General features: G+C 39.0%; 2 protein-coding genes across 2 annotated transcripts in view; one reads left to right on the forward strand and one right to left on the reverse strand.

Annotated features, from left to right (window-relative positions):
- The window catches only part of XKR9 (XK related 9), a 125,950-nt gene that overhangs the window by 18,866 nt on the left and 79,912 nt on the right, over window positions 1-27,172 (forward strand). The gene's annotated exons all lie outside the window — the stretch shown is intronic.
- Window positions 7,093-27,172, reverse strand: part of LACTB2 (lactamase beta 2) — a 32,478-nt gene continuing 12,398 nt past the window's right edge. The window contains exons 4-7 of the mRNA XM_054498144.2: window positions 13,858-14,036; window positions 10,706-10,854; window positions 8,365-8,446; window positions 7,093-7,731 (exon numbers count right to left, since the gene is read on the reverse strand). Coding sequence (XP_054354119.1) covers window positions 7,688-7,731; window positions 8,365-8,446; window positions 10,706-10,854; window positions 13,858-14,036 — 454 coding nt within the window. The 3' untranslated portion in view covers window positions 7,093-7,687. The remainder of the gene's footprint in view (window positions 7,732-8,364; window positions 8,447-10,705; window positions 10,855-13,857; window positions 14,037-27,172) is intronic.

Consider the following 27,172-nt stretch of genomic DNA (forward strand, 5'->3'; position numbering starts at 1 on the left):
AAGAATGTATATTCTGTTGATGTGCAGTGGAGAGTTTTGTTAATATCTATTAGGTCTGCTTGGTGCAGAGCTGAGTTCAATTCCTGGATATCCTTGTTAATTTTCTGACTAATTGATCTAATATTGACAGTGGGGTGTTAAAGTCTCCCATTATTATTGTGTGGGAGTCTAAGTCTCTTTGTAGGTCTCTAAGAACTTGTTTTATGAATCTGGGTGCTCCTGTATTGGGTGCATATATATTTAGGATAGTTAGTTCTTCTTGTTGAATTGATCTCTTTACCATTATGTAATGGCCTTCTTTGTCTCTTGGGGAAGGTCTCCTGGATAATATCCTGAAGACTGTTTTCCAACTTGCTTCCATTCTCCCCATCACTTTCAGGTACACCAATGAAACGTAGATTTGGTCTTTTCACATAGTCCTGTATTTCTTGGAGGCTTTGTTCATTTCTTTTTACTCGTTTTTCTCTAACCTTGTCTTCTCACTTTATTTCATTAATTTGATCTTCAATCACTGACACCCTTTCTTCCATTTGATCGAATTGGCTATTGAAGCTTGTGCATGTGTCACGATGTTCTCTTGCCATGGTTTTCAGCTCCATCAGGTCATTTAAGTTCTTCTCTACACTGCTTATTCTAGTTAGCCATTCATCTAACCTTTTTTCAAGGTTGATAACTTCCTTGCGATGGGTTCGAACATGTTCATTTAGCTCAGAGAAGTTTGTTATTACCAACCTTCTGAAGCCTACTTCTGTCAACTCGTCAAAGTCATTCTCCACCCAGCTTTCTTCCATTGCTGGCGAGGAGCTGTGATCCTTTGGAGAAGAGGTGCTCTGATTTTTAGAATTTTCAGCTTTTCTTCTCTAGTTTCTCCCCATCTTTGTGGTTTTATCTACCTTTGGTCTTTGATGTTGGTGACCTACAGATGGGGTTTTGGTGTAGATGTCTTTTTTGTTGATGTTGATGCTATTCCTTTCTGTTTTTTAGTTTTCCTTCTAACAGGTCCCTCAGCTGTAGGTCTGTTGGAGTTTGCTGGAGGTCCACTCCAGACCCTGTTTGCCTGGGTATCAGCAGTGGAGGCTGCAGAACAGCAAATATTGCAGAACAGTAAATATTGCTGCCTGATCCTTCCTTCTGGAAGCTCCGTCCCAGAAGGGCACCTGCCTATATGAGGTGTCTGTTGGCCCCTACTGGGACGTGTCTCCCAGTTAGGCTACACGGGGGTCCGGGATCCACTTGAGGTGGCAGTCTGTCCGTTCTCAGAGCTCACACACCATGTTGGGAGAACCACTGCTCTCTTCAGAGCTGTCAGAGCTGCAGATGTTTAAGTCTGCAGAAGTTGTCTGCTGCCTTTTGTTCAGCTAAGCCCTGCCCATAGAGGTGGAGTCTAGAGGCAGTAGGCCTTGCTGAGCTGTGGTGGGCTCTGCACAGTTCGAGCTTCCTGGCCGCTTTGTTTATCTACTCAAGCCTCAGCAATGGTGGATGCTCCTCCCCCAGCCAAGCTGCTGCCTCGCAGTTTGATCTCAGACTGCTGTGCAAGCAGTGAGCAAGGCTCCGTGGGTGTGGGACCCACCGAGCCAGGCACAGGAGAGAATCTCCTTGTCTGGCGGTTGCTAAGACCTTGGGAAAATTGCTGTATTTGGGTGGGAGTGTCCCATTTTTCCAGGTACAGTCTGTCACGGCTTCCTTTGGCTAGGAAAGGGAAATCCTCCGACCCCTTGCACTTCCTGGGTGAGGCGACACCCTGCCCCACTTCAGCTTGCCCTCCGTGGGCGGCACCCACTGTCCAACCAATCCCAATGAGATGAACCAGGTACCTCAGTTGGAAATGCAGAAATCACCCATCTTCTGCGTCAATCACACTGGGAGCTGCAGACCGGAGCTGTTCCTATTCAGCCATCTTGGGACAGATCCCCCAATATTTCAAATACTGAACATATATCCCCTAACAAAACACAAGTATTGGCTGGGTGTGGTGGCTCATGCCTATAATCCTAGTACTTTGGGAGGCCAACGCTGGTGGATAGCTTGAGTCTAGGAGTTCTAGACCAGCCTGGGCAACATGGCAAACCCCATCTCTATTTTTTAAAATAAAAATTAAAGCAAAAGTATCCTTCCAAGCACCCCCAAAAATAGAATAGGAGGGAAAGACTGATATAATGAGAGTTTTCCTTCTCCAACATTCCTTGAAAATTGGCGGCAGGTCTCATTTTGATGTGATATGTTTATAAGCACAGACTTTGGAGGGGCCACTGATAAACAGCAGTGGCAGAAATAAGACTATCTGCCTTTGATACTTTTCACATGTTCTCCAGGATTCTATCTTCCCTGCTACCAACCACTTCACTAACTTTTTCTGGGGAGATGACTTCAAAATACTCAAAGTCGCAAGAGAAATACACAGAAAGGATTAACGTTGCACAGAGTTGACCCAGTCATTCTGTAAATTGCTGCAGAAAAATTGGATTTATTTATTATATATTTTACACAAATTGGAAAGAAAGCAAAGTTATTTAGTAAGGTAACTATATTCGTCCAGAATCTTCCTGTGACAGTCTTCTTCTGGGAACAGATTTTGCTCACTCCAGCCACGGGGTAGCTGGGCTAAATACAGTACCTAATGTTTCCTTGACCACAGGGACTGGTCTAAGGAATGGGTAATGAGCCAGTATAGATCACTGAATTCTTCCCCTAGGATTTTTCATCTGGAAGCTAGACAAACCAGCTTTTTCTGCTGGTTATAGAGTGGTGAGAATATGAGCCTAGAGGCCAGGTATGGGGGCTCATGACTGTAATCCCAGCACTTTGGGAGACTGAAGCAGGAGGACTGCTTGAGCTCAGTTCAAGACCAGCCTGGGCAACATGGCAAGACTTTATCTTTACAAAAAAAAAATAAATAAAAATTAGCCAGGCATGGTAGCCTGCACCTGTGGTCCCAGCTACTGGGGAAGTTAAGGCAGGAGGATCACTCAAGCCCGGGAGGCAGAGGTTGCAGTGAGCCATGTTTGTGGCACTGCACTCCGGCCTGGGTGATACAGCAAGATCCTGTCTCCAAAAAAAAAAAAAAAAAGTAACATGAGCCCAGAGCTCCCATAACCATGTCCACGTCCTTCATCATGTGAAGAACCCAGTTGACTGTGGGATCTCTTACCTGCAAAGATAAATAGAGGCGAGAGGTGTGGGGTTGTATTGATGGGATGTAAACATCTGTTCTTGTTCACAGGTCTGGCTCTGCTCTACCCTTGTTCTTCTCAGGTTGGTTACATGTGCCAACCAACTTCCCCTTTTGCTTAAGCTTGTTGAAATGTTTCTGTTACCTGTAACAAAATATATCTTATCTGCTTAGCTCCAGTTCCATATATCTCAGTGCCTACTAGGTATCTCCCTTTGGATGTTTCCTGGTACTTCAAACTTGTATCTGTAGTAAAATGCATCTTTCTTCTCTTCTGTACTCTACCTGTCCCATTTCCTCTATTCTCTCAATCTGGTTACCAACATCTACCCAGCTGCCCAAGCCAGAAATCTATAGCTCTTCCAGACTTCTCTCTTTCTGCCTGATCCCCCATCTCTCAATATCTAATAGGTTTCTAAGTGCTATTCCTCTTCTTAAATATTTATCCTATCATCCCCTATTCTAGAATCCTTGATACCTCTTCTGTTTTTTTCCTTCCCCCACTATACTGAAAAGACCAAATCTCAGAATGCTTATGCTCCCCACTGCCTCTGTTCAATGGGGTCCCTGTCCCCTTCTGATAAAACTTCTGGTCCCAGATGATTGGTCCAGAGCAGTCAGCATAAAGGCTGGTCAGTAACATATAAGAAAGTGTGGCAAGAAAATTCTCTCAAACGGAGAACAAACACACCAATCAGATTGTTTTCTATGAGGAGATCAGTACCTGAGACACGAAGAGGGCTACTCAGTTGCCAAACAGAGGCTAAAGATATGCAGAGAGAAGGCAGAGGTGACAACAAGCGGGCTTTGGAAACTCTTGAATAAACAGAAAATGAGTCAGCCAAAACTTCCGGTGTTCTGAATGGAAGGTAAAGTGATTGAAGTAATGGAAATGAATAGAGGAATGAAATCACGGTAATAGAAGAGGGCCAACTCTTGCTGTGAGGATACAACAAAATAACACTAGAATTGCCCCAGAACCTGAACTGCTTTCCAATTCCTAAAGTATATATACTCCAATCTGTATGAAGCACGGCTGGATGACAATACGTTGCTTCCTGTGTGAATTCTGTGTTCCCATAAGATTCTTGTTATCCCTATGGCCTCAACACACAATACCATAAATTCTAGTTGTATAAATTAGTTCCCCAACCAAATGATGCTCTGCCATATCTGTTTATGTGCATACACGATTTCCTCCAATTGGAACAATTCCTCTTGTCTCCCATACAAATACCCCTAACTTCATCTGCCTACCATGTACTCATCTTTTAAGACTGAGCTCAGGGTCCTCTAAGCAGCTTTCTATGACCCAGCCAGGTTAGCTCCTCTTCCTTTACTCTAGCACATGGTAATTGTATGTCTTCATAACTAAAATATGAGCTTCTTTTGTTTACCTTTGTATCCCCAGGGCCTGGCCCAGTACCCAGGACAAAGCAGACATTTAATGAATGCCATTGTTTTGGTTAAAGCTCTCAGTTGCTAGACTCTTTCAATAAACAATAAATGTACTAGCCTTCCATTATCACCCCTCTTCCAATATATCTAATTGCAGCCTGCAATATTTGAAGTGGGCCACGGTACTATAAAAAGACAATGATTCCATGGCTTTTACGTAAGATTTCCTCAGCTCAGAATGCCCTTCTCACCCCTGTTCCCCAACTTCCTCCAAGAATAGAAGTAGGAAGCCCAGAATTGATTGCACTAGTTCAGGCAAGAGAGGACCATGGCCTGGACTAAGGAGTATTGGTGGGGTAAGAGGTAGTGATACATTCTGGAGGTGGAACAGGCATTAGGTACTTGGTGAAGATTTGGTTACAAGAGGAGGAAGAGAGGCATATCAAGAATGAATCCTGGAGTTTGAGACCAGCCTGGTCAACATGGTGAAACTAAAAATATAGTTCTAATAAGAACCAGTTCAGTTTCTACTAAAAATAGAAAAATTAGCTGGGGCTATAATCCTAGCAATTCGGGAGGCTGAAGCAGGAGAATCGCATGAATCCAGGAGGCAGAGGTTGCAGGGAGCTGAAATCGCCCCACCACACTCTAGCCTGGACAACACAGTGAGACTCTGTCACACACACAAAAAGAATAAATCCTTTGGCCTCAGCCTTGGCTGCACTGTCGGCTTCCCTGGTTTTGAGGCTTTTGGACTTGCACCGAGCCAGGCTACCGGCTTCTCTTTTTCCCCAGCTTGCAGATAGCCTATTGTGGGATTTTGTCTTGTAACTGTGTAAGCCAATTCTCCCTAATAACCTCCCTTTTATATATACATTTATATTATTGGTTCTGCCCCTCTGGAGAACCCTAACACAGTATCATTCAGTGACATTAAGTACATTGACAGTGTTTTGCCATCACCATTACCACCTATCCCCAGAACTCTTTTCATCTACCCAAACTGCAAAACTTCTTACATGAAACACTATTTTCCCACTTCCCCTTCCTCCTAGTCCCTGATATCCACCATTCTTCTTTCTGTCTGTATGAATTTGACTACTCTACGCACCTCCTATAAGTACTATTGTATACTATTTATCCTTTTGTGACAGGCTAATATCACTTAGCATAATGTCTTCAAGGTTCATCTATGTTGTAGCCCATGTCAGAATTTGCCTCCTTTTTAAGAAGAAATAATATTCTGCTGTTATGTGTATACCACATTTTATTTATCCAGTCATCCTTCAATGGACATTTAGGTTGCTTCCATCTTTTGGCTATTGTGAATAAAGTTGCTGTGAACATGGATGTACAAACGTCTGTTCAAGTCGCTGCTTTTAATTTTTTGGGTATATAGTCAGAAGATAAATTGCTGATCATATGGTAATTCTAAAGGTTTTTTTGAGGAAGTATCATACTGTTTTCCATAGTGGCTACACTATTTTATGTTCCTATCAGCAATGCCCAAGGGTTCTAATTCCTCCACATTCTTGCCAACACTTGTTATTTTCTGTTTTTTTAAAAAAATTTTTAATTTTTAATAACAGCTATCCTAATGGGCCTGAAGTGGTATCTCAGGGTTTTAACATTTATCTAATGATGAATATCTTTTCATGTGCTTATGGGCCACTTGTATATCTTTTTTGGAGAAATGTCTATTCAAGTTCTTTGTCTATTTTTCAATCAGGTTGCTTTTGTTTTTGAGTTTATAGTTATTTTGTAATAAGAACCAGTTCTAGGAATATGGGTCTAGGTCTTCAAAGCATGAGAATAAGTGTATTAGGATGAAAATGCTAGGGACCTTGGGAAAAGAGGCAGAAAGAGGTGAAGCTGCCAAAGAAAATTAAAAAAATTTTAAGTCTGGCTGGGTGTGGTAGCTCATGCCTATCATCCCAGCACTCTGGGAGGCTGAAGCAGGGGGACTGCTTGAGCCCAGGAGTTCAAGACCAGCCTAGGCAACATAGTGAGATTCTGTCTGTATAAAAAATAAAAACATTAGCCAGGTGTGGTGCTATGTGCCTGTAGTCCCAGCTATTCAGGAGGCTGAGGTGGGAGGACTGCTTGAACCTGGGAGGTAGAGACTGCAGTGAGCAGAGATTGTGCAATTGCACTCCAGCCTGGGTGACAGAGAGAGAGACTGTCTCAAAAGCAAACAAATAAAACAAAAAAAATTTTTTAAGTCTCACTCTTTAGGGAAGAGTAAAAATACACTCAGGATTCTGGGCTTATTTTAGTATTGTAGTTTGAGAACTGTATAAATTAAGTAAGCATTGGTGGACTACCTTGTGAACCTAACCACTATACAAGAATACTACTTATATAAAAATATAAAAAATGCCCTATCTTATAATCCTTTAATTTAAATGTAAACTTTTCGTACCTAATTCACGTATAAGCTGATGACTATTTACATACTAAGATTTAAACTTGGAAAGTATGTTGGTTACATTAATGGATTACAGAAATAATTATTTATCATATAATACTTTAAATTGGGAATTTAATATTTTTCAATCACCAAAAATTCATTTGCATCAATCATTTGTGGTATACCAGAATAAGAAAATACACATGATACAGAGTTATGGAACCAATAGATAGTCATGATATAATTGATAGAAACATCAAGACAAAGCAATTATGTACAGATACAGACAAGGGTTGAGGAAAGAGTAAAGGTGCATAGAAATCTGTGCTGTTAAACAAAGTAGCTATAGAAAACAGTATTACTGATCACTAGTAATAGATAACTAATGACCAAAAATAATATCAACTTTAAATTAGATAAATTTTATTATTTTTAAAGTAACCATTTTATTTAATCTATTGAAAACTGAAAAACTATTAGATTATGAATTTTTGGTAAAACGTTAGAAGACCAAGGTTAGAGAAATAACCTATCATATGGTTGTATAGTGTAATTTACATATTTTAGCATAAATATAACATTATTTTAAAGTATATCTAGGGTTATTTTTAATGTTTTATACTTTTATATTCTCTATAAAATAACCTATAGTTAAGAAAACATACCATTCTCTCAAAGCAAAATAAAACAAAGCTTTCTTTAATCTGAAACTAAAGATGAGCTTTCCATTTCTTGTCAGGATCCGTGTTGCTAACTGTAGAAAGAAAATCAGAGAGTAAAAATTTAACAATAGATAAGTAAATGCACTGGATTTTAAGTTACCTTGTGGCTAGAAAAAGCATTCATTCTTAAAATAATTTTGTTGCTCAATATAAAGTTGGGTATTTTCGGTACATGTAAAAACATTGCTAAGGCTTCTACATCAAATTCAAGCTTAGAATTCTGGATTTTAAGGATTACATTTCTATAAAGATTATTAGTTTGACAAACTAACACTAGAAAATAATTACATAATTACTGCTTTGACATCTCTGAGTTTACTACCTTTACCACTGTTTAAAACCTTTGGTTGTTCCCAAATCTACCACATGTAAAATTCTTCATGGTTTTCGGGTCTGGGAGAAGAGAAGTTATCTTCCTACTACATGTCTTTGATTGCCATTCTGGTGGGTAAGGATTGGAATTCCAACTGAGATTCTAATTCCCATGGGAGCTTTTGGTTCCAACTGGCCCTGTGCTACTGACCTTCCTAGCGCCTGTCCCTCCAACTTAAAGTGATATTCATGGGAGAACTCTGATGAGTATTATTTTTCCTCGAAGGAAACTAAGGCATCTGTAAAAATATTTTAAATGCTGGTAATAGAAGAAAATTTGGAAGCATACTCACATATTTTTCCTTCTTTCTCTAGTTTTTTCAAATGAAGTAAGAGATTATGTTTAGCCATTTCATGTAAATTCTCAGGAGTATTCTAAAAGAAAAATGAAGGTGAAAAAAATTCCTATTTTTTAAAAAAGAACACAGTTAATTTTTTTGAAAGCTTTGAAGAAAAGCAAAATGTAACAAAAGTTTATCTTAAACACATTTTTTTTTTTTGAGACAGAGTCTCGCTCTGTCGCCACACTGGAATGCAGTGGTGCATCTCGGCTCACTACAACCTCCGCCTCCGGGTTCAAGCAATTATCCTGCCTCAGCCTCCCGAGTAGCTGGGACTGCAGGCGAGCGCCACCACACCCAGCTAATTTTTGTACTTTTAGTAGAGACGGGGTTTCACCATGTTGGCCAGAATGGTCTCGATCTCTTGACCTTGTGATCTGCCCGCCTCGGCCTCCCAAAGTGCTGGGATTACAGGCGTGAGCCACTGTGCCTGGCCTATCTTAAACACATTTTTAACAATTTCACTTTGTATACATCTTGTTTTATATTCTATATATACTCCTATAGATAGAATAGGTTGTAAGCACCATAAAGACAGTAGCAGTATCTTTTCTTTTTTTTTTTTTTGAGACAGAGTTTCACTCTTGTCACCTAGGCTGGAGTGCAATGACGCAATCTCGGCTCACTGCAACCTCCACATCCCAGGTTCAAACTATTCTCGTGCCTCAGCCTCCTGAGTAGCTAGGATTACAGGCATGTGCTACCATACCCAGCTAATTTTGTATTTTCAGTAGAGATGGTGTTTCTCAATGTTGTTCAGACTGGTCTCAAACTCCCGACCTCAGGTGATCCACCCGCCTCAGCCTCCCAAAGTGCTGGGATTACAGGCGTGAGTCACCGTGCCTGGCCCAGTAGCAGTATCTGTTTTGTTCATTACTGAATATTCAGTATTTAGCATAATAATACGTAGCAGAAACACATTAATATTTTATGAATGAATAAATGTAAACATTATTCTTAGAAAATTTTCATGATGCTACAGAGAGTTGGCCCTATAATTTATTTATTAGGTTACAGGGTAATATCTTTGTATATTTTAATTTAAATTTAATTTTTTTAAAAAAGTTTTTGGGCCGGGCACAGTGACTCACGCCTGTAATCCCAGCACTTTGGGAGGCTGAGGCGGGTGGATCACCTGAGGTCGGGAGTTTGAGACCAGTCTGAACAACATTGAGAAACACCATCTCTACTGAAAATACAAAATTAGCTGGGTATGGTGGCACATGCCTGTAATCCCAGCTACTCGGGAGGCTGAGGCAAGAGAATTGCGTGAACCCGGGAGGCAGAGGTTGTGGTGAGACAAGATGGCGCCATTGCACTCCAGCCTGGGCAACAAGAGTGAAACTCCGTCTCAAAAATAAAAGTTTTTGAGATACAGTCTTGCACTGTCACCTAGGCTGGTGTGCAACGGTGCGATGTTGGCTCACTGCAGCCTTGACTTCCCAGGCTCATGTGATCCTCCCATCTCAACCACCCGAGCAGCTGGGATCACAGGCATGTTCCATGATGCCTGGCTCATTTAATAAATTTTTTGTAGAGATGAGGTCTCACTATGTTGCCGAAGCTTGTCTCGGACTCCTGGGCTGAAGCAAACCTCCCACTTAACCTCCCAAAATACTGGGATTACAGGGGTAAGCCACCATGCCTGGCCACAAAAGCTTACATTTTTAACCTCTAAGCTATGCTGCCTACACAGCAGACATCTAATAAACATTTGCTGAAAAACTGAATTATACTGACTGCTATATAGTGCTGTCAATACAGTGATATTCTCAGATGCCAGTGAGGTGTAAGTCTCTTTCCCTACATACTAACTTTACTCATGTTCTTTGATTTTTTTTTTCTTTTTCTTCATTGTTTGGCATTGCTACTACTTCTCACTGCTTTGCCACTACTTCTCACTGTTAACATTCCAATATTTGTGTCTAGCAGGTCACCCCTCCTCTCTTGGTGCAGGCTAGGACACGAGATAATCAAGATGGCTAGAATAATGCAAAAATTATTACAAAATGTAATCATCAGGCTGTTGGTAGTTTCTCCTACATAGTTAGGCAGTTTCTCCTACATAGTTAAGTATATAAAGTTCAATGATGGCTTGAAATGGCTATCTTTGTTCTCTAAGGCCAGTTTTTGTTGAATTTTAGCACTGTAGAAAGTTTAGGCTGCTGGTCTCGAATCTAGAAAAGTGGCATAACTTCTGATCTGGGATATAAGTTTATCGTTTCTATAGTCTACTAAATAGATAATTCTAATACATTTGTGGCTACATACAAATAAGAAAACTGAAAATTACCTTGTAAATAATTTTTACAAGCTCCATTACTGTAAATGATTTCTCAAAGTTCTCACGAAATAATGTAAGTATTTGTTGCTCTCGAATATTTCTGTGAGAAATGTATTGTTGAATTTTAGCTTCAGCATTATGAATTACTGGGCCATGTCCTGAATTAAAATAATTATAAGAGTTACTTCAGCCAGATAAAAAAATACTAAGTACAACAGAAGCTAACTCACTCTATTTAAAAATAATTCATATGATATATCGAAAAAGTATACTAAATCTCAAATATGAACTATTTGGAAAGCTATACAGGTGAAAGAGATTTAAAAATTATATACAATGCCCCCCAATTAGAAAATTATAGCAAATACAATCTATAGAAAATACTGTGTACACTAAAAATATGGAATAAAAATTTAACAATAAAACACAGCAATAAAAATAGCAACTACAATAATAACAATAGGTAATGTTTATGGAGTGCTCACTATGTGCTAGGCACTGCCCTAAATGTTTTACATACATTATTCTTACAAGAATCCCATGAAGTAGGTACAATTATTACACATTTCTTATGGCAGAAACTGAGACATATGGAGGGTAAATAATCTGTCCACAGTTATATAGCTAAGAAGGGGTGGAGTTAGGATTCTGACAGGATCTCTTAACCACTCTGTGTTCTTGACCATTAGGCTAAGCTTATAAAATACTGCAAAGGACAATGTAAAAAGCAGTTTGATGTACATGACCAAGCTCTATTAAAAATTCACAAGACCCACAGTAAAACTTTAAGAATCCTATGTATAGGCTTATGTATGTCAGAAATTTTGACAACCCAGATTAAGTTATACTATAATTTACTTCCCCTTTAAGACAGTACACATTAATATTATATATTATATAAGTCTGCAAGAATGATGTTCTCAAATATTTGAGAACAAAATATCCAGAAGCAGGCTAACCTATTATGGGGTCTGGTTAGACACAGACCTATCATTTATTTGCTGTGTGGCTAATAAATGAGGAAGTATCTAAATCTCTCTAAGCTGTTTCTTCTGCTGTGTGGTGAGGAAACCACTACTTACTTTACAGGGTTTTGGTGAGGATGTCAATTGTAAAGGCCCCTACACAAAACCTGATGGCTAGAAGGCTTTAATATATGGTAGCTATGGCTACAGAGCATAATTTACATATAAACAACTGCTGTGCTAGTAAGCCCATTCACTGGATTCACTAAAGCACTCTAGAATCTTTACTAGGTAGCCTCTCATTAGCTTAGCTTGAATGTGAATTCACTGAACGTCTGCCCTCTTCGCTTTAAAAATAGCTGTCTTTAGCAAAAGCAAAGCAAAACAAACAAACAAACCCCCCCAAAGCTATCAGCCCGCAATCCTTTAACGTCATCATATTAATCTAAATGCCCAGCTCTACTGTATGTTTTCTATTCCCCCAGCAGTAGGAACTCATCGCAGAGTGTAAATGTGTTGAAGATACTGGATGGATGGATCTTTCAATGGCTTGGTTAGGAGCAAGTTAGAAGAACTTAGAAAATTAAGTGACCTAGTCCTTTTTTCCTTTTGGGCCTTTTTGTTGGGTCCTGTGTCTTTCTTAGCTTTTTTTTTTTTTTTTTTTTTTTTTTGAGAAGGAGTCTCACTCTGTTGCGTGATCTCTGCTCACTGCAACCTCCGCCTCCCAGGTTCAGGTGATTTTCCTGCCTCAGCTTCTTGAGAAGCTGGGATTACAGGTGCCCACCAAGACGCTTGGCTAATTTTTGTATTTTTAGTAGGGATGGGGTTTCGCCATGTTGGCCAGGCTGGTCTTGAACTCCTGACCTCAGGTGATCTGCCTGCCTTGGCCTCCCAAAGTGCTGGAATTACAGGCGTGAGCCACTGCGCCTGGCCATTTCTTAGCTCTTAAGATGAAGGGGAGATTGATATTGTAGAACAGTCTAGTGAGATCTGAGACACTAACATGTTTCTTTTTCCGGAGAATGGAAATAAAGATACCATTTTACAGTTGATATAGAAGCTACTGGTATTTCAATACTGTAAATTAAAAAAAACTAAAGCTCAGAGGTCAAACATTACCCAAAGTTACACAGCTAAAATGTGGTCCAAATACAAATCGAGTTAACAAAAATAACTGGTTTATGGAATGAAAATATTTTCCCATTTCAATGTAAGTTTATTTCTTTTTAACAGTTCTATTAATAACTGTATGTTGAAAAATAACCCTCATATCTTTATCAAAAGTTACGGCTCTTGGCCTTCTCTTTAAGTTTAACTGCACAGCTAGACAGGACTTAGGGGTGTATTTTCTTTCTTTTTTTTTTTTTTTTTGGAGACATAGTTTCGCTCTGTTGCCCAGGCTGGAGTGCAATGACAGATCTTGGCTCACTGCAACCTCCACCTCCCAGGTTCAAGCAACTCTCCTGCCACAGCCTCCCGAGTAGCTGGGATTATAGGTACCTGCCACCACGCCTGGGTAATTTTTGTATTATTAGTAGAGACAGGGTTTCACCGTGTTGGCCAGGCTGGTCTCGAACTCCTGACCTCAGGTAATCTGCCCACCTAGGCCTCTCAAAGAGGGATATATTTTAAAGAAGTAGTTTATATGTTTTTTTTTTCCCCCCAGACAGAGTCTTGCTTCTGTCACCCAGGCTGGCATGCAGTGGTGCGATCTCGGCTGACTGCAACTTCCACCTCCCAGGTTCAAGCGATTCTCCTGTCTCAGCCTCCCAAGTAGCTGGGATTACAGGTGTTCGCCAACATACTCAGCTAATTTTTTTATTTTTAGTAGAGATGGGGTTTCACCATGTTGGCCAGGCTGGTCTTGAACTCCTGACCTCATAATCTGCCCGCCTTGGCATCCCAAAGTGCTGGGACTACAGATGTGAGCCACTGAGCCTGGCCTTATATGTTATCTCTTCAAGGCCAAATACATACAGAGACAAGCCAAAATGAACCTTCCTCATCATTTGACACAAATGGTTTGCTAGGTTTGAAAAACTACGCACTTTGGCATGCCTGTAAACCCAGTGCTTTGGGAGGTTGAGGTCGGAGGACTGCTTGAGGTCAGGAGTTTGAGAACAGCCTGGAAAACATAGCAAGACCTTGTCTCTATTTAAAAATATAAAAATACAAAAAAATTAAAAAATTACCCACCTGGATATATAATATCAGCTTTGATTTTCAATAACTCTTTTAAAGAGTTCATATAATCATAGAGGTCTTCAAATACGGTTGTTCCTTCCCCTAGGATGCAATCTCCAGAAAAGATAGCATTTTCCTCTTCTAAGAGTAGAGCCATATGATCATCAGTGTGGCCAGGTGTATATAGAACTCTGGTTGAAAGAAGAAATAAGGAATAATAACAATTATGAACTCAAGCTTAGGAGAAATTTTGAGAAGTAAATTCTTCTCTATCCTTATCTTTATACACAAATAAACAGATGAGTTAAAAAGCTTCTTTTTTTTTTTTCTTGAACCCACTGAAAATTATCATTAGAAAATTCTCTCCTTTAACTAAACCAAGATTCTCACTCTGAAGTAAAATTTAATACTTTTCCCACCCTTTTTCTTTTCTTTTTTTGAGACAGGGTCTCACTCTGTTGCCCAGGCTGCAGTGCAAAGGCAGGATCACAGGTTACTGCAGGCTCAATCTTCTGGGCTCAAGTGACTCTCCCACCTCAGCCTCCTGAGTAGCTGGAACCACAGGTGTGGGCCACCAAGCCTGGCTAATTTATTTTTATTTTTATTTTTTGTAGAGACAGGATCTCACAATATTGACCAGGCTGGTCTTGAACTCTTAGACTCAAGCAATCCTACCACCTCGGCCTCCCAAAGTGCTGGGATTACAGGCATGAGCCACCTCGTCCGGCCTCCTACCATTTTTCTTATTTTATAAATAATAAGCACCAATTTTAACAAATTTGGAAAATAGAAAAGGAAAGTGTTTAAAAGAAATGAACATCAACAATCATTTCTATTCCTCAGAGGGAGTGCTTTCATTATTACAGAATATGTATTTTTTGATTTTCTATGCATATTTATATTTTAAAAACAAAACTGTGATATTGTTTTAATACCTGATTTTTTGAATTCTTAACTTATTATATTGTATTTTCCTACATTATTATATGTTTACATCAGTTTATATATACACAAACACACACACACACACACACACACACTCACATATACATATATGTTTATTTATTTTTGAGATAGGTCAAGGTCTTGCTATGTTTTCCAAGCTGTTCTCACCCAGGCTGAAGTGTGGTGGCATGATCCTGGCTCACTGCAGCCTCGACCTCCTGGGCTCAAGCAATTCTCCCACTTCAGCCTCCCGAGTAGTTGGGAACACAAGTGTGTGCCACCACACTTGGCTAATTTATTTTTATTTTTTTGTAAAGACAAGGTCTCTTTATGTTGCCTAGGCTGGCATCAGTATATACTTTTCAAAGACAAGTATTTAAGTGCTTAGCATAGTAGATGGCACAAAGTTGCATGCTTAATAAATGGTAAAAAATTTATTTTAGTAGTTATTATCTAAAAGCTTAAAAGAAACTTTCTTAACAGGCAGAAGGTGGTCAGAAAAAGACTTTTTTTTAAAAATTATACTTTAAGTTTTAGGGTACATGTGCACAACGTGCACGTTAGTTACATATGTATACATGCGCCACGTTGGTGTGCTGCACCGAGTAACTCGTCATTTAACATTAGGTATATTAAAATTAGAACAAAATGAGTTCTATTTTTAAAAATCCACAGGACGAGACCAGGCATGGTGGCTCACGTCTGTAATCCCAGCACTTTGGAAGGCTGAGGTGGATGGATCACCTGAGGTCAGGAGTTCGAGACCAGCCTGGCCAATGTGGTGAAACCCCGTTTCTACTAAAAATACAAAAATTAGCCAGGCGTGGTGGCATATGCTTGTAATCCCAGTTGCTTGGGAAGCTGAAGCACGAGAATTGCTTGAACCTACGAGGCAGAAGTTGCAGTGAGCAAAGATCGTGCCACTGCACTCCAGCCTGGGCAACAGAGTAAGACTCTGTCTCAAGAGAAAATAAATAAATAAATAAAAATAAAAATAAAATCCACAGGAAGAAAAAAAAAAAAAAAAACATTAGGTATATCTCCAAATGCTATCCCTCCCCCCTCCCCCCACCCCACAATAGGCCCCGGTGTGTGATGTTCCCCTTGCTGTGTCCATGTGTTCTCATTGTTCAATTCCCACCTATGAGTGAGAACATGTTGTGTTTGGTTTTTTGTCCTTGTGATAGTTTGCTGAGAATGATGGTTTCCAACTTCATCCATGTCCCTACAAAGGACATGAACTCATCCTTTTTTATGGCTGCATAGTATTCCATGGTGTATATGTGCCACATTTTCTTAATCCAGTCTATCATTGTTGGACATTTGGGTTGGTTCCACGTCTTTGCTATTGTGAATAGTGCTGCTATAAACATATGTGTGCATGTGTCTTTATAGCAGCATGATTTATAATCCTTTGGGTATGTACCCAGTAATGGGATTGCTGGGTCAAATGGTATTTCTAGTTCTAGATCCCTGAGGAATCGCCACACTGACTTCCACAATGGTTGAACTGGTTTACAGTCCCACCAACACTGTAAAAGTGTTCCTATTTCTCCACATCCTCTCCAGCACCTGTTGTTTCCTGACTTTTTAATGATTGCCATTCTAACTGGTGTGAGATGGTATCTCATTGTGGTTAAGAGCTTCTGCACAGCAAAAGAAACTACCATCAGAGTGAACAGGCAACCTACAGAATGGGAGAAAAGTTCTGCAATCTACTCATCTGACAAAGGGCTAATATCCAGAATCTACAATGAACTCCAACAAATTTACAAGAAAAAAACTAACAACCCCATCAAAAAGTGGGCAAAGGATATGAACAGACACTCTCAAAAGAAGACATTTATGCAGCCAAAAGACATATGAAAAAATGCTCATCATCACTGGCCATCAGAGAAATGCAAATCAGAAAAAGACTCTTTAATCTATTTTTTTCTCTCTAATTAAAAATTTTAAGACAGAGCTGTTTTTTATAAATTTTACCCTATATAAGAAATTTAACATGCTTTTATTTCCTTTTTCCTTTCCTCCAATTTTCAGTTTTTGTTGACAAAACTGATTATAATACTTTTAAAGTATGACAGGTATTTTATTTCAAAAATTCTTATTTACATTTATATTGTTTTGTAACTATGCCAACAATAAACCAGATAAACAAAAAGCTGAGTTCAAATAATCTGTTCTGCAAAGCCCCCCTGACTTCTCAGCAATATACAGACTTAATTCTCTGTACTGGTCACCGTTGCCTCTATATTCTTCTTCTACTTTGAATTATATGTTATTCTGTAGGCTTCACATTGTTTTGTTTACTATTCTACCTCACAAGGTTATGAGTTCCAGAAAGGCAGGACTCTTATCTAATTTTCATTTTTATACACTCAGTACTTGGCACTTAGTAGTAGTTAATTTTAGTAATAGATTGCTTTCCATGTACCAGGCAGTGTCTTCAGGGATTTACACGTATTACACATTTAATCCTTACACTACTTTGGGTTGGGCATTTTACATTTTACATAAATAAATCACAACAAATAGCAATAAATGTCTGAAGGAATATGGTTTAAATTATACTTTATTTAGTTTAATAGGATAATTACCTGCTATTCTAGTCAGTATTGAGTTTTTATGTGCTTGGAATATATATATCTCTAGATATATAATTTTTTTTTTTTTTTTGAGACAGGGTCTCACTCTGTTGCCCAGACTGGAGTGCAGTGGTGTAATCTTGGCTCACTGCAATCTCTGCCTCTCAGGTTCAAGCAATTCTCCTGCCTCAGCCTCCCGAGTAGCTGGGACTACAGGTGCCCGCCACCATGCCTGGCTAATTTTTGTATTTTTAGTAGAGATGGGGTTTCACCATGTTGGCCAGGGTGGTCTCAAACTCCTGACCTCAAGTGATCTGCCCACCTTGGCCTCCCAAAGTGCTGGGATTACAGGCGGGAGCCACTGTACCCAGCCATGCTTGAAATATACTTAATAAATCTTCCCAATAATGGAATATTTTGTGGGAATAGGGTAAATGTGATGACATATAGATGAGTGATAAGTGACTTATCAGACAGGAGAAAATGGAAGCCTAAATAAGCAGCAGGGAAAGCTGAGAACCAATCAGATTTGCACTGCAGAATTCCTCAAAGTCTAAGGATTTAGGAAATCTGGAAGTGGAGGGTGAAGTGGAAGGAAGGTGGCTGAAATAAGAAGTCTGTTGAAAGTCTTTTTAACAAACATTCAGATCCTCAGAGTCTCTTCCCACTTGGAGTTGAGAAGTGCCCCAATCTCACTAAGGGAAATGCTGGAGGTTTAATCTTTGAAGAGGGTAAAACAGAGGCATAGATGGAGGAAGTGACAATATACTAAAAAAAAGGAAGATTACAAGAATATATGTAGATTCCTATGCCTTCTTTCCACACTCAGATTCTATAATTCTGGCAGCCAGGCCTTTACGCTACATGAAGATTAGAAGAGTCTTTTTCTAAGTTATTTTACCAGTTCAGGAAGAAAGGCTCTACGATACCAATGTTGGAAAGTTCCCAACTGAAGAGCTCATCCAGATTATCCTACAGTGAGGCCTAAAGCCTATGGAAGACTCCCCCTCACATTCTCAGAGCTCCCAAACAGCTCTGTAGTTTCCATCAGAACACAATTAGTAAACATGAGAAGATAATCAGGATTACTAGGCATCTAAGGAAAGTTATGTTGAAGGCAGTGAATAAAAATGAACAAGCAAACAAAGGGTGTTAAGAAGAAAATTTCCAAAACAACCAAACCCCACAGAATATAATATCCTTAGCAAAAAAAGAAGAAATTGCAACTATGAAACAAGAATAGGTTAGTATAAAAGGAACATTTTGGGAACAAAAAGTTTCTGAAAATTACAAATCTGAGAACAGAAATAAAAACATGTAGTAAGATTAGGCGATAAAGTTAACAAAAATCTCCCAGGAAGTATAGTAAAAAGGCAAAAAGATGAAAAATGAGAGAGAAAAAAATAAAGTTAGAGTAGTACAGGAGTTCTAACAAAATAATAGGAATTTTAGTAAATGAAACAGCGCAAAAGAGATGAGAGAAAATAAGCACTTCAAGAAAAATTTTTGGAACTGAAGGACATGTTTCCAGACTGAAAAGGCCTATCATGGATTGACAAAGACTCGCTTTGACTAAAACTGTAGTCAGCTCCTCTGGGTTTTTTCTGATGATGGGACTCAGAACACACTACTGCCAAAATATGGCACCTTTGCATGCTGAGGTAGGATCCTTTGATGAGGTAGTGATTCCTTTGATGAAGGAATCACTGTGAAATTTCAGGATACAGTGGAAAAGAAGGAAAAAAGCAAAAGCCAGGGACCAAAGAAGTTCAGCAATCAGAAGGGCTTTAGATTTCTCTATTGCAATATTGAAACCAGAAGGAAATGAAACCTTGCAGACAATACCGAGAAGGAAAAATACTTCCAACTTAGAATCTATACTCATAAATACCTTAAATAAAGTTAGATGAAAAAAGGATACTTTTAGACATCTAAGGTCTCAAAAATTCACCATTTCTCAGGAAGCTACTGGAGATGGGTTCCCCTAAAACAGAGGCGGTTTTAAGACAGTTATGGGGCACTGGAGAAAGGAGATCCAACACTGGAGAGAGGCAAAGGGAAGCCCCAGGTGAGAGTGCAGGGAATTCTGAGATGACACCAGCACCAGGCCTGGAGGAAAACAAGCAGACAGGAGCAAGTTATTAGCTGGAAGGCTTAAAGGGTAGGTTCTTTCAGAAGATTAAATTGAGAGAATCCATGATGCATTTAAACACCCTAAGGGAAGATATATATACTCAGAGTTAAATTAGTGATAAATACACAGAAAACTATCCAAAATAAAAAGCAAAAACAATGACTAACTGCAGGAAAGCAGGAAAAATAAGGATAGTTTACTACACGGTTCAGCTGTAAATAGTGTCTACAGTCATAACAACATCAACACCGAATGCTGATCTAACCAGCATTGACATTGAGAGTTAGAGGACAGGAATGGTGCTCAAAAGTGGGAGAAGAGGAAAACCCAATTCTGATTTTTTCATAGTGGAAAGTTAATATCTCAAATTGAAAAATAAGATGTAGGAAAGAATCAAATAGTCCTCTAAGATTTGTAACTGTTACTGCCCCACTGCTTAATTTCTTTCTCCCTAGACGCAACCACTTTCACCTCTTAGCTAATCATTTGTGTCATTTGTCTGTTTGTTCCTGTACAACAAAACTATACCATTAAAGGTAATTATGTGTGTCTCTCTTCCTTGAGACCCTGATGAGCCTAGCCATGATATGCAAATGTTTTCAAGTTTGGATTTTAGATTCTAGAAGCCACAGTAATAAGTAAACCTTTTGAAAAATGTTTTTAAAAATTTTATTTTTTTTTAAGAGATGAGGGTTTACCCTGTCACCTAGTCTGGAGTGCAGTGGAGTGATTATGGCTCACTGCAGCCTTGAACTCCTGGCATCAAGGGATCCTCCCACCTTGGTCTCCCAAAGAGCTGGGATTGCAGGTGTGAGCCACCAGGCCCAGCCTAAGTAAACCTGTCTTTCTACAAGATGATCTGATTATAGTTTAATTTAGAATACAAAACTCGTTTAGGCCAACCTTATATTAAAAAAAATCTATAAAAAGTAGTATACAGAAATAAGCATAAAGTTGTTTGTGTTAAGCTTAACTCACAGGACCACATTATTAATAAGCAACAGTGAAGCTCTAGTAAAAAGATGTGTGATTGTCATTAGAAACTAAAGGTTCAGTATTTTCACAGGATAATTCTACCAAACATTTAAAGGTCAGATAATTTCACTACTATGTACTTAAACTCTCCTGGAGCATAGAAAAAGGCCAGGTGTGGTAGCTCATGCCTGTAATCCCAGCACTTTGGGAGGCCGAGGCCTGAGGTCAGGAGTTCAAGATCAGCCTGGCCAACATGGCGAAACCCTGTCTCTACTAAAAATACAAAAATTAGCTGGGCGTGGTGGCGGATGCCTGTAATCTCAGCTATTCAGGAGGCTAAGGCAGGAGAATTGCTTGAACCCAGGAGGCGGAGGTTGCAGTGAGCCAACATTGCACCACTGCACTCCAACCTGGGCGACAGAGTGAGACTCCGTCTCAAAAAAAAAAAAAAAAAAAAGAAACAGATAAAGCCCCAAACTGACAAAGGTACAAAAAGAAAAATACTTACTACCCAATTTTATTACTATTCTAAAAATAATAACCAAAATATTAACAAAGAGAATCCAAAAGCACATTGAAAGATCATGACCAAATAAGGTTTATTAAAAAATGCAAGAATGCTCCAATATTATAAGATCCCTGAAAATCATAGTAAAGATATGGAGGAAACTAATAAGTTCATCTCCCTAGATAGTGAAAAGACATTTGATAAAATTCAACTCTTAAATAAAAGTATTTAAGAGAACTGAAATGACTATAACTTAGGGAATTTTCTCCTTTGCCATAAATATAAAAATCAACCAAATCCTTAATATTAAATATTGAAACTGCAAAGACTTTAAAAAGTCTAATAATATAATAGCTATAAGGTATAAGACATGAGATACTAATGGAAGCAATTATTTTTGAAAGGCCAATGTCTGACATTAAGAACTATTATGCTTTTATAGTTTCCAAGTATATATTTCATATATTGCAAACAATTACTATATTATAGTTGATCCAATGGCAAGGTATTAAAGAGCTGTTAGAAATCATCTCTTTTGTCTGGTTAAACTTGCTGCAAGCTGTTAATAGAAGTATTCAATGTTATACGAAAATAATTCCAAGGGGTGTATTTCCAGCCAACTATATAAATATGTGTCTGTGTGTGGCGATGTGTCACATCTTGTGGACAATCTTATGAAACATAGAATGCATTAACAAACAGAACCCCAATCTTTCTCTTTTTAATCTACAAAAACTCACTTGGAGAACCCACTCTTCATCTGAAAACTGTCTTGCTTGCAATGCCTTCTTCATTATCAGCCCTCCCTAACCCCCTACCACAACAGAACTCAGTAATTGTTTTCTGTGATATAAACACAGAAAACAATTTGTTTTTCTGTGATATAAACACAGAAAACAAGTAGCAGGGTTTCTTAAATTGGGGAATCAGTAATCTCAATTCTCCAGTCACCTGGGTGGCTGCTGTAATTTGCATAAAATTGTTAAAAGTCACTTCACACAGGCAGGAGGAGAAAAGGAAATGACATCAGGGGTGCTTTGCTAAAGATCACAGGAACTGCAGCTGTGGCCTTCCTATTTAGCAGGTAGAAAATTTATCTAGTTCTGTTACTTCTGTGATAGAGTGGACTTTGTAAGGATGGCTCTCTTAGAGAATTCAAGACAGTGATCAAAAACTGTCAGATTGACTTTTCTTCAAGAAATTTAACTTAGCTTGCTAGTTTACATCCAGAATCAAATTCTTACTGAAAAACCTTTCTAGTTTTCTACTTTTTACTGCAAGGTTCTTGGTGGATATTATCTCTGTCCCTACTGCATTTTATTTTATTTTTTCAAAGTTGGCAAGCAGGCAAGATCAACTGGCCAATGAATACATGAGGACTGAGGCAGATTTTAACCTTCTATTTATGCAACTTTTGCTGAACAAAACTCTTAAGTGCTGTTATTTATATAGAGTTGAACTCTGTCAAATGTCTTTTCACTAGCTAGCTTAACAAAGGTTTTGCTTAAAATACTACATGTTAATATTGAAAACAATTGGGCTTTTCTGACTTCATAAAAGTGGAAATTGAAAACCACGGTCATCAGGAAATTAAATGTTTTATCCAGGCTTTAGCATAATGAGAATTTATATTTTGAAGAAAGATTATTTACTAGTAGTCATTTTTAAAATGTGTCTGTTTTTGATTCTTTTTGTCAGTTTTCCCCTTAAATCTTTACACAGATTCCCATCAGAGTACAGTAAAACAAAAAATAAATAGAATTCGTATATTTGAAATCCTTGGCATCAATTCCCTCCAGGAATCCAAGACAGTACTCAACTGAAGGGGAAGCAAGCACAAGGGAGATTTCTGGGACACTGATACTGTTCTGTTTCTTCATCTGAATGCTGCTTATGGGCCTTGTTCAATTGTGAAAATTCATTACTTTGTACATTTATGCTATGTGATCTTTCCTGTTTATATATTATATTTTGATAAGATGTTTTAAAAAAAAGTCCTGTTCCATCTGGATGGCAGTTAACATCCAACAGCTGCATACCTTTAATCTGGTAAATTAGGTATAGCTCTAATGAATACCCATGATTCTATGATAACTGTGATAAACCAGTACTGTGATTGCCAAATCTTCGAGACAGAAGATTCAATAAACCATCTCTACCCCTTTCATTAACTTGGTCTAGGGCTGGTGTGCTATGGAGGAAATTTCAGTATTGTCAAGAATACTTTTTGAGGAAGTAGTAATATAACATTTGTTTTCCTTTGGTGTCATGGGCGAATTATATAACACGCTATTATATTTTCTTTTTTTTTGGAGACAGAGTCTTGCTCTGTCATCAGGCTGGAGTGTAGTGGCACTATCCCAGTTCACTGCAACCTCTGCCCTCACAGGCTCAAACAATCCTCTCACCTCAGCCTCCCAAGTAGCTGGGACCATAGGCATACACCACCATGCCTGGCTATTTTTTCTGTATTTTTGGTAGAGACGGGGTTTCGCCATGTTACCCAGGCTAGTCTCAAACCGCCTGCCTTGGCCTCCCAAAGTACTGGGATTACAGGTGTGAGCCACTGCACCTGGCTATATTTTCAACAAGAGCATTATAAGGAAACTGCCCAGAAACTAGCAGGTTTCTAAACTACATTTTGAAAATCACAGCACAGTAGAAAAAAGGGGGCACGAGTTTAAAAGAGGACATGGACATCTACTACTTCATTTTCTCTTACTCATCTGTTCATCTATTTGCCTCTTTAAAGATATTAATTATATGTAAGATAAATATTCAGTGCCTTCTGTGTGCTAGAGGTGACGATGTGAGGATGAATCTGGTATCTGCCTGTATCAGAGAACGGCTATCTAGTTACTAAACTCATTTCCTCTATTTTGCTGGGCATACAGTTAAAGTATATTTCCCTGACACCCTACAGTTAGGGGTGGCTTATGACCTAATTGACAGCCAATGCAACAGAAGACTTGGTCCATGAAAACCTCCCATGCAATATCCCTTCGATGCTCTTTTCTACCTGCTGGATTGATCGAGCTGAGCATGCAACCTTGAAAAAAAAGCTTTGAGGAGGGTAGAATCACAAGATGGAAGGAGCATACATCGTTACTTGCAGAGGGCCACTGGCTAACTGGGAACCTTTTTGGGACTGTATGGGACCAAGAAATAAATTTATTTCCTACTTGAGCCGTTAAACATTTCTGAGTTGTTTTGCTATGGCAACTGGCATTAACTAATATTGTGAACTTAAGGAGCTGACTGCTTTTTAAGGAGACACCTACCCGCCTCCACAAAACCACAATACAACTTAGTAAGTGCTATTATAGAATAAAATTTATACAAAAGCTGGAGAAGAGCAGTTAATTTTGCCCAGAAAGCATTCTTGACATAAGTAACATGTGAACTGGGCTTTGAAGAATAAATAGATAAGAATTTACCAGGGAGACAAGTAGTGGAAAGGGGTGATATAAACAAAGACATAAACAGGCATAATATGCCCAGGAGTATTTGTATATGGCTAAGTGTTTTTGTGAGGGGAGTGGGAACTAAGACCAGAAAAGTGGCCTGGGGTCAGACTGTGGTATGGTAAAGAGAATAAACATTATCTTGTATGCAGCGAGAGTCATTAAAGCTTTCAAGTAGCACAATGTAGGATGGTAGGCTAAAGGGGAGAACTGGAGACAGTAAGATAAAGGAGGAAGTACTGGTAGTGGATGTGAAGAAGGGATAGCACTGACAAATATGTGTGTGTGTGTTTGTGTGTGCGTATTTACCTAATTTTTTTTTTTAGAGATGGGTTTCTACTTTGTTGCCCAGGCTGGAGTGCAGTGGCTATTTACAGGCTCGATCCCAGTACTGATCAGCATGGGAGTTCTGACCTGCTGTTTCCGATCTGGGCCAGTTCACCTCTCCTTAGGCAACCTGGTAGTCCCCAGCTCCTAAGGTCTGAGAGGTCACCATATTGACGCTGAACTTAACATGGACATACAATTGGCATAGTACACTACAGCCAAGAACTCTTGGACTTAAGTGATCCTCCTGCCTCAGCCTCTTGTGTAGCTGGGACTACAGGCGTGTGCCACTATGCTCAGCTGACAAATATATTTTTTCCGTAAGTTACTGGGGTACAGGTGGTATCTGGTTACATAAATCCTTTAGTGGTGATTTGTGAGATTTTGGTGCACTCATCACCCGAGCAATATACACTGTACCCTATTTGTAGTCTTTTATCCCTCACCTCCCTCCCACCCTTCCCCCCAAGTCCCCAAAGTCCATTGTATTGTTCTTATGCCTTTGTGTGGAAGCTTAGCTTCCACATATCAGTGAGAACAAACAATGTTTGGTTTTCCATTCCTGAGTTACTTCACTTAGAATAATAGTCTCCAATCTCATCCAGGTCACTAAACATGCCGTTAATTAATTCCTATTTTTTTTTTTTTTGAGAGGGAGTTTCACTCTTGTTGCCCAGGCTGGAGTGCAGTGGCACAATTTTGGCTCACTGCAACCTCTGCCTCCCGGATTCAAGCAATTCTCCTACCTCAGCCTCCCAAGTAGCTGGGATTACAGGCATGCACCACCATGCCCAGCTAATTTTTGTATTTTTTAAGTAGAGACAGGGTTTCATCATGTTGGCCAGGCTGGTCTCAAACTCCTGACCTCAGGTGTTCCACCTGCCTTGGCCTCCCAAAGTGCTAGGATTACAGGTGTGAGCCACCATGCTTGGCCCATAATTCATTCCTTTTTATGGCTTAGTAGTATTCTATCATATATCTATACCACAGTTTCTTTATCCACTCGTTAATGGATGGGCATTTGAGTTGGTTCCATGATTTTACAATTGCAAACTGCGCTGCTATGAACATGTGTATGCAAGTATCTTTTTTGTATAATGACTTCTTTTCCTCTGGGTAGATACCCAGTAGTGGGATTGCTGAATCAAATGGTAGTTCTACTTTTAGTTCTTTAAGGAATCTCCACACTGTTTTCCATAGTGGTTGTACTAATATACATTCCCACCAGCAGTGTATAAAGTGTTCCCTGTTCACCGCATCCACACCAACATTTACTGTTTTTTGATTTTTTGATTATGGCCATTCTTGCAGGAGTAAGGTGGTATTGCATTGTGGTTTTGATTTGTATTTCCCTGATCATTAGTGATGTTGAGTATTTTTTCATGTTTGTTGGCCATTTGTATATCTTCTTTTGAGAACTGTCTATTCATCCTTAGCCTACTTTTTGATGGGCTTGTTTTTTTCTTACTGATTTGTGTTCATTGTAGATTCTGGATATTAGTCCTTTGTCAGATGTATAGATTATGAAGATGTTCTCCCACTCTGTGGGTTGTCTGTTTACTCTGCTGTTTGTTCCTTTTGCCATGCAAAAGCTCTTTAGTTTAATTAAGTCCCAACTGTTTATCTTTGTTTTTAATACATTTGCTTTTGGGTTCTTGGTCATGAAATCTTGCCTAAGCCAATGTCTAGATGGGGTTTTCCAATGTTATCTTCTGTAATTTTTATAGTTTCAGGTCTTAGATTTAAGTCCTTAATCCATCTTGAGTTGATTTTTGTATAAGGTGAGAGATGAGGATCCAGTTTCATTCTCTATATGTGGCTAGCCAATTATCCCCCCACCATTTATTGAAAAGGGTGTCCTTTCCCCACTTTACGGTTTTGTTTGCTTTGTCAAAGATCAGTTGGCTGTAAGTATTTAGGTTTATTTCTGGGTTCTCTATTCTGTCCCACTGGTGTATGTGACTATTTTATATTGGTACCATGCTGTTTTGGTGACTATGGCCTTACAGTATAGTTTGAAATCAGGTATATACAGTATAGTTTGAATCAGGTAAATACAGTATAGTTTGCAATCAGGTAGTGTGATGCCTCCAGATTTGTTTTTTTTGCTTAGTCTTGCTTTGGCTATGTGGGCTCTTTTTTGGTTCCATATGAATTTTAGAATTGTTTTTTCTAATTCTGTGAAGAATGATGGTGGTATTTTGATGGGGATTGTGTTGAATTTGTAGATTGCTTTTGGCAGTATGGTCATTTTCACAATACTGATCCTACCCAAACATGAGCTTGGGATGTGTTTCCATTTGTTTGTGTCAGTTGACAAATATTTTTGATGTAAAAACTAACTTGATTAGTGTGGTGGGCAAGGGGAGGGGGATGGTAAAGGTGAAGA

The sequence above is a fragment of the Pongo pygmaeus genome, chromosome 7 (genome assembly GCF_028885625.2).
Source record: "Pongo pygmaeus isolate AG05252 chromosome 7, NHGRI_mPonPyg2-v2.0_pri, whole genome shotgun sequence".
NCBI lineage: Eukaryota > Metazoa > Chordata > Mammalia > Primates > Hominidae > Pongo > Pongo pygmaeus.